At 47.8% G+C, this 8,637-nt stretch overlaps 1 protein-coding gene across 1 annotated transcript in view; it reads left to right on the forward strand.

Moving 5' to 3' along the window:
- LOC8037998 (solute carrier family 17 member 9) overlaps positions 1-3,438 on the forward strand; it is a 72,644-nt gene extending 69,206 nt beyond the window's left edge. The window contains 2 exon segments of the mRNA XM_029968949.4: positions 759-902; positions 3,270-3,438. Of these exon segments, the coding sequence (XP_029824809.3) occupies positions 759-901 (143 nt within the window). The 3' untranslated portion in view covers position 902; positions 3,270-3,438.
- Positions 3,439-8,637: the final 5,199 nt, after the last annotated feature.

The raw sequence follows: 8,637 nt of genomic DNA on the forward strand, positions 1-8,637 counted from the left end.
AGCAAAGAAATGCCGGTGACTGAAAAACAGCAATATAACGCTCGCGAGGTTGGAACCGTTTCTTTTATAACTTTACTTTTCAGGAAAGCGCTGGCATTTGGGATTTTATGAAGAAAAACTAAAGTCGGCAAGCTATTGCGAAGCTTCGGTGTGTTGCGGCAGACCGAACATGCCTAACCAGTGGTCCGCTTCCTTTTTTTTTTTTTTTCTCTTCCGTCGCAGCCTTTCTAGTTCTTTCTCTCGAGAGCATGAATGTCAGTCGTCAGGTCATGGCGCTCCGCCGCCATCTTTACACCCCGGTTCACACGCCCCCACCTTTAAGGCCGGTTCACACCCGCATCCCAGTACAGAGAAAATGTAAAGCCAGTGCCACATCAGTGCTACTCTGAACACCGCATCAGCGGCAAGTAATTGCTGCGTTGCGCATATAAGCGAGGAAGTCACAAGCGACGCGTGTTGGCGCCGGGTTAGTGTCGAGCTGTACGTGCAAACGAACCTTAAAGGCCGGTTCACACCGTTGCAATGGACTACAACAGAGTCCAGAAGAACGGGGTTTTAAGCCGCTTCCAACCGCCATGACCACCGTGCGGCACGGTCGTAAGCCGTCGCAACAGGCTTAAACGGCAGCTCTATCAGACTCTGTTGTAGTTGGTTGCAACAGCGTAAACCAGCCTTCATCCTTTCGGAGGCACGTCTCAAGGAAAATGGACGACTGCGGAAGGTGTCTCGAGACATTGGGCCGTGTGCCTCGGTTGCAGGCGTGGTGGGGGTCTACCTGGTGGGGTACGTGGTGGACGCCACCCGCAGCTGGGCCCTCATCTTCCATACGACGGCCCTGCTCAACGTGCTCGGCTGCGGATTCTTCCTCGCCTTCGGACGGGGTCACCCCGTCCTCTCCTGAGGTGGGCATGCACCTTTCGCGACACCCTCGGCACGCCTCCGACCCAAGCCCAAAGTCAAAAGAGGGGGGCTTTACGTGCTGAACCGACGAAGGGCATCCGGCACGATCTGGCGGAGGACCGAGGATTTATTTCGGCTGCCCGGGGATCTCTTGATGGCGAAATGTCGGTCGCGCGGCGCCTTCTTCTCAACGAGCCTCCGTCGGATTGCGACCTCCTCGGCCGGGTCTTGTAGCCGGCAAAAGCACAACCGCGTGCTCGTTTCCGATTTAGTTACCCGCTAAATTTAGCAGGAAAATTTGTATCTTGTGACCCAGACACCAGTCCGGTTTCCCCACTATATTTAGCGGGGGCAATCAACGTCGCGTGACCTGTACAAGGAGGAAATACATGCCACGAAATCCACCAACTTCCTCTATAATGCATGTCACGCATTATAGGAGTTTGGAGGTAAAAGTCGCTGTCAATTTTTTAACCATGCTTGGGCACGCTGCCAAAGTCTGGCGAAGGGCAACGAGCATGTCCCGCAGACCGGGCGCGCAAGAGAGACGACCCACTCCTCTCCTCCGGGGCTGAGCACAGATGCTCGAAAAGCTATTCCGGGGTACGATTACCGAGATGCGCGTATTTTAAGGTGAAAATATGGACACCGAGAAACATCAGTTTTTTTACTTAACGGGATATCCTCGAGATGCTTCCGCAGACACGGCAAAAAAGTGTTTCAATATGCTGATACAGATACGTGTGGAACTACTTTTCTTTTATTTGTGCGACTTGGGGCGAACACAAATTGGTGCACGTATTCCTCTCGTTATGTTGACTCGCAGGTACTTTCCCCAAGTTCCGTAAAATAATTTGAATGTAAGTTCCACATCACAATCTAGGGTCGAGGAAGTCGCGTTTTCGAGTCCTTACCGTCACCAGTTGCGCCCGGTTTGCGCGAGAAGCAAGATGGCATGCCCACAAAACGGTCGAGGAAAGGAGTGCCATTACCCTAAGTGTGGCTTAGTATTTAGTGCTTCTAGTGCGGCACAGAGTCGTGGCGCGTGTTGCAGATCGGAGCAACACCAAATGCATGCGCGCTAGCTTGGCGACACATACCTTGAAGCAATCAATGTGTCTCTAAAGTAAGGAACTTCGTAGTCCTAGCAGACGTCCGTTTTAAGAAGCTACGCATGCACAGAGGAAGGGAGTAAAGTCAAGTTGAGGGGGTTGAGCACAAATGACTGTTAGTTATAATTACGGTTTCGTGTTTTCAGTAAATGCCGATAAACCCCCGAGTCACTTTTGTCAAAGTTGGGGAAAAAGCAAAAAACCCCGAATTAGAGCTTTCCTTGAATAGGTGAATAGGAAAAAAAGCTTTCAGCCTTTCCACTCTGGTGAAGAAGGAAGACCAGTGCAGCTAAGCTATGGTGGCAATGAAGTAATGGCCGGCCACAAGTCAGCAAGCCAGAGTGGAAAGGCTCGAAATGTTGCCGCCATCTATGAGCGACAACGGCAACCAGACAACCGGCAAAACGGTTGCCGCCGTCGCTCATAGATGGCGGTAGCTGTGTAGGGTTCTGTGTCATCAGGTCATTGGAGGACGGACATGATCCTGGAGAAACTAGCCCTTAACAGCTCCCCTGTAAAACTGAAGCTTCTTGGGGGGAGGGGAGGGTTTCGTTTTACAAATTCTTTTTTTGTTTACCTCGAACATAGTTACATTGAACTAACCGCGAGGCCACCTCTATTTTCAAAGACCAGACCCTTGTTTTGTTCTTTTTTTTGTCCGTAGCGAGGCATTCTTATGAGCATTCTGGACATAGGCATGTCTGTCCTCTGGAGGTTTGGGAATTCCATGCCCCGTTTCTTCGACATAAGGTCCGATAAACGCAAATTTTTTGTCCGACACCAAAAAACACCGAATCCATCAGAAAAAAATAAACCCTGCAAAAAGAAGACCGAGTTCAAAGAAAAATAATCCTCGACAAAGCGGAACCCCAATCATAATTAGGATTTCGATTTTCGGAGTTAATTTTTGACAAAATTCTGAGCAAATGTTTCCGAGTTTTGTTTCGTGCCGACAGTTCCGCGTTTCTCGTATATTATTTTCGTTAAATTCTGACAAATGGTGTTGGGAATCTCCGGCGGCATCGGTTTGATTTGTCGTGGACTGCACCAACATTTAAGGACTGAAAAGTGTTTCCCGCCATTTCGGGTGAAGCTCCAGACAACTGCCAACAACGATTTCAAGCAACAAGGTCACCAAACTGTCGTGACCCTGAAGCGTGGCGTATTTAGTGTCTCTAGACTGCACTTACCGGGCGTGTCGTGAAAAGGCATTTTGCGAGGTACTTACTAATGCATTCTCTCCTGTTTTCTGTGCAGCGAAGCTTTCCTCGCTGGGAGCGTGCCTAGTCATCAAAGTATGGGCGTCTCGGACGTCCAAGGTAGTGGACCAGCCGGGGGCGGGAGCAAGTGCCTTATTGCCTGCCTCGCCACATGTCCCCGTTTGCCATTAAAGGGCCGTGTTTGTCGTTGCTTTTTTCACGAGGGATGCAGTTCTGTCTCAATTGCACGTTCCAGTAGTTGCAGAAAAAAAGAAACAAACTTGCCTCGATACTTTGCATAAAAAGTGAATGCGTTTGTGCCAGCGTATTGGATGTGGTTGACCCGTCTGGCTTTCGGGCTATTCTGCTAAGGACATTGGCACAAACAGACGATGCATCCTGCGCCAATTGACTTTATGCAAAGTATTGAGGCGAAGGAAGTTCGCATTTTTGTGACCGACCTACGACGAGCCACCATGGCTGCTCTTAAAGAACAACTCCACTCTATTTTTGTTTAAAAAAAAAACAATGCAGTCCTGTTCAGTACCACCTAGGAAGACCACGTGTCAAATATTACGACCTAGCACTGTCTAAATATTTCTTGTACGGTCCGGCAAACTTTGGAACGTGCAAAGTTGCGGAAATTCGACGACTCTAGCTGCCGAATTGAGGCATAGTCAACATCGCAGTCAAGGCTAGGGTGTTGGCACAGCCAACAATGCACTGTAGCCTTGACTGCAAGCAAGCTTGGCTACTATTCAGTACACTGTAAAAACACTTTTCTGAACTTCGTTTAGCGGGAATACAAGCTCCGAACAAACAACTGAGCAAACAGAACGCATGGCAGATGGATCCACTGAAAATGCTTCAAATTCACCTATGGGTGGTGACATTTTTATACTATGTTTATCTTTATAAAATGTTATGTATTTAGATTTCTTCCATTGACTTAACACTCATTCTGCAACCATACACAAAAGGTGCACCTATAGAACTGGACGTCTAATCACCCTAGGTGGTGCGAGTGCAGCACATCCAAGCACAGACTGTTGTGGTTTTACCTACTGTAATATCTAGAGATAGCCCAGCTAAAATCGAGAGAAAACCGGGTGAAAACAGGGAGGGGGTAACTTCCAATGTATAACCAAGAAAAGATGGGGAAAAAAAATGACATTTACAAATCTTGCAGCACAGCTCTTGAGGAGGGGAGGCTATGCCCCTCGTCCTCATCCATACCCTCCCCTCTATATTGATTGATGCCATGTGGCCTCTACACCAATTCAGTTTCCCCGCTAAGTTTAGGAGAAAATGATGTCAAGTGACTTAGTGTCACATCACCTACGAACAAATTCAGCTTCCCCTCTAGATTTAGCGGGAACACTGACGTCACGTGACCCGACCCCTAAATTTAGCGGGGCAGTAACGCCGACGTCAATGGCGCTGCACGCGGAAACAGGTGCCCAAGAGCTGCGCTCTTAAACTTCAGGCAAAAGAATGTTAAGGTTTTAGAAATAAATGAACTGCATAAAGGACGAGGACAGAGGTAGAAACGAATACGACACACGGAGCGCAGACTTCCAACTGTTTATCTGGCGCAGATACAACAGTATATATGACAGCAGCAATCGGTTTGCGGTTAAATAAGGTTTAAACATGACCATCCAGAAAAGAGAATTCCTTGTCTGATAGTGAAACAGATTGCATGCTTATGCAGTCGTGACCTTTCTTTTTAATGAAGTAGGCTTCTGCGAGTTTTCTTTCCGTTGCCTCATTTGCTCTTGCGAGAACACGTGTCCTTTGCAAATCAGGATGACAACCGCATTTCAACTGACAGATGTCCACCTGTGTTGTTTTTTATCGACAGAAAGTGTTCTCGTGCCCTCAGGTTGAAACAACGTCCAGTCTCGCCAATGTATACTCGCCCACAAGAAAGCGGAATTTCATAGATAACACCGGATGCACATTCCATGTAGCGCGTGCTGTGCTCCTTTTTGCATTTGTTGATGTTCACTCTTGGCTTCATCATAGGGCACACTTTACTGAGTTTGCAGGGCGCTGAAAAGACTGCCGAGAGACCATACCTGGCCGCTACCTTTTTCAGGTTATGGGACAGGCCGTGGTGGTACGGGATGACATGCACGCACATTTTTTCTTTTCGCCTCTGCTCATTACTACCAGTTTTCTGCTTCTGTAGCAAGCGCACACATACAGCAGAGACCAAGTGTCTCTGCTGCGGCAGTAAGGCGGTCACACTGATCGCGGAAACTGGACGCCATTTGGTGAACACATGATTTTTCTAATGCTGATGTACAGCTAGACATAACGATGGCTCTTCTAACAAGCTTTGAGTGAGCACTGTCATAGGGCAAAAGGCCCTTCTTGGTCGTAGGGTGGTGTGACCAGCAGATGTGGTTGTCACTAAACGTTATTTTTAGATCTAAAAACTGGATGGAACCGTTAGCGGTCAATTCATGGGTAAAATTAAGGCCATCGGATGCTTTGCGAGACTGGACGTTGTTTCAACCTGAGGGCACGAGAACACTTTCTGTCGATAAAAAACAACACAGGCGGACATCTGTCTGTACATTGTTTGAAATGCGGTTGTCATCCTGATTTGCAAAGGACAGGTGTTCTCGCAAGAGCAAATGAGGCAACGGAAAGAAAACTCGCAGAAGCCTACTTCATTAAAAAGAAAGGTCACGACTGCATAAGCATGCAATCTGTTTCACTATCAGACAAGCAATTCTCTTTTTTGGATGGTCATGTTTAAACCTTATTTAACCGCAAACTGATTGCTGCTGTCATATATACTGTTGTATCTGCGCCAAATAAACAGTTGGAAGTCTGCGCTTCGTGTGGCGTACTCGTTTCTACCTCTGTCCTCGTCCTTTACGCAGTTTATTTCTAAAATCATGAACCAACTAGCCCGCCAAAAGGTGTTACTTAATGTTAAGGTGTTTGTGCTTCATTTAGTCACCCTCAAAACCTTAAAACGAGCAGTGGCTATCGCTGTCAAACAAAATGCGTATCGCTTCGTCACATACGTCCCGTGGCCTTTCTAACTCACTATCGCAGCAGGGGGGCTACAAACCGAAGACGACTGTTCTTCCCAGTCGGCGTTTATCGCCCGCCTAACTGTCCTTGTTTCTGCCAAGGTCACCATTGGCTCAAGCAGTGCAATTACTAGAAGTGGGCTATCTTTTGGCGTTTTGGAAAAATTACCGAATTGTGCCAAAAGTAGGGGTGGGTTATCTTTCGCGAGTGGGGCATCTCTGGATATTACGGTATACTCAATGTCAACTAGTTTGCGCTTAATTTTGTACCTTGCACAGTGCCTCACCACTGTTGTAGCTCCTTGCACGAGCACGCGGCTCCATTTGGCATTTTCTTGGCACAAAGGCATGCGCAAAGTAGACGGAAAGACAGTCACATGCTGCGACGTAGCACTGGAAGCCTCGACGTCGTAGCCTAAAATAGTTAATACGGAGCATATTGACACCAAAAGTATCGCTGTGATCGGCCTTCCACAATTGGTCAAACGACCACTAAGACATCTCGAGTAGAATTATTTCTGCTCTCATCGACAGAAGAGCAAAGTAAAACTCTCAACTCAGACGGTGTTCATTTAGGGACGTGATGTCTAGGCTTCCACCGCGCTTTTTAAGTGCCATCGAACTTGTTTCCTCCAATAATCTCGGCCACGACGTCGCCGATAGGAACCATAAGAGGTCGCCACTGAAACATCTTGTTGCCAAAGCCGTGCAGAGTTTGGTCAATGGGAGGTGCGGGCAGAACCAGGACGTGCACCAGATGCAGAAAATGAACTTGGCATGCTCTCTTGGTTAACCAGAAGCCGAAAAGAATCCCCTAGCGGTGGTAGCAAGCACTTTTAACCATAGGTATACGGTTCTAATAAGCTCGTTAGATTTGAATGTGGTAACCTTTCCTGGTGGAAAATAGAGTGCATGTGATGTTTCAATCGTGCAGAAATATGGAAGAAACGAATGCGCCGCTCGAACTGCATCTTCTCGGACAGTGTGTGACCGCTCGGACAACAGATTCCCGGCCCTCAGTGCCTGGCATGTGGATTATGCCGATCGGTCCGCTGGTTGCAATCTTCCACCACGATTTTGGATGACTGTGATTGAAACGTCACGTCCACCTTATTTTCAGTCGCCGAGAGTTCCTCCGACGCGCTTATCAATTTCGTTTCTCGCAACCACCGCCAGGGTATTACTTCCAGCTTCTGGTTGGCCACATTCGCATTTGTGAAAACGCCCTGGAACACGCCCAGCACGCTTTTGGCCAGTGGCATCTCATTTGCCTCCTATACTTCCCAATGAACGGCCCAACACTCTATATACAGCTCTGCTCAACGCCAATGGCACCTAAATCTGAACAAGGCCAATTTGTAGCACGTCTTAGTGTCCTGTAAAAGTGTGTCTTCAACAGTTTTTTCACCACAAATATAGACTAATCATTACCAAATGCTTAGTATTCATTCAAATCTAGCGCTAGAGGTCTGGTCCAGATGCCAAGGCTTCAGCACCAACCTTCATTTGAAAAACTGTCAATGGTGCTTCATTCGGCCCCACGCATTTGTCAGCCTCGACGGCCACCATTTTCCCATTTAAAATTTCGAAATCACTTAGAACTATTGAACAAAATAACGGCTTGTTCCGAAACTTGGCATCTGGTTGATTTTTTTTCGATTAAAAATAGTTTTTGTCTGGGGACACTGGGTCATTTTGAACTGTTACCTTGGCCCATCTGGTCGTCTGCCCAGTGTGGCTCGCACCACTTTATCTTTCCTGCAGTCAGCACTAGCGGTACTGTAAAATGAACGTCCAGGCGCAGCAGTTTGTTGCAACAGAATACCCGAAAATGCTCCCAATATTCGGGTATTGGGAGCGTTTTCGAGCCTACCCGGGTATTGAGAGCAAAAACGCTCTCAATACCCGGGTATGCTCGATAGAAACCCACCATTTTCCTGGCACGGCACAATGGGACAACATAGTCATTTCAAAAGTTTCCACACAATTTTCAAATCAAGGGCAGCTGCTGCCCCCAGGGCCACCCATAGTCGCTCTTCACTGTGTGAGCAGTCCCTCCAGCAAGCAGATCCCACGTTGCAGCCAGACTAGCTTTACTGTAATCGCGGACAGAACGAAGGCAGCCCTTTCGGTTGCAAGCTTCCTACCTTCAATAAGCACTTCAAAGTCTCGTAATCCTTAAGCTTGCACACATAGCCAAAGGCAAGGTGAAAGACGAGGAGCACATGCCGTCCTCACTGTCCAAGACTATAATTTTCTGTTTTGTTCAATTGAGCCCCACCAGGCAAACACTCGACCAGCACCGTTTCCAAACACTCCTAACCCACCTAACCGGCAATCCCACCGTCGAGTGCCGCCAACGGACGACTAACA

This window comes from Ixodes scapularis, unplaced genomic scaffold, assembly GCF_016920785.2.
Source record: "Ixodes scapularis isolate PalLabHiFi unplaced genomic scaffold, ASM1692078v2 ptg001212l_1___fragment_1__unscaffolded, whole genome shotgun sequence".
Classification (NCBI taxonomy): Eukaryota; Metazoa; Arthropoda; class Arachnida; order Ixodida; family Ixodidae; genus Ixodes; species Ixodes scapularis.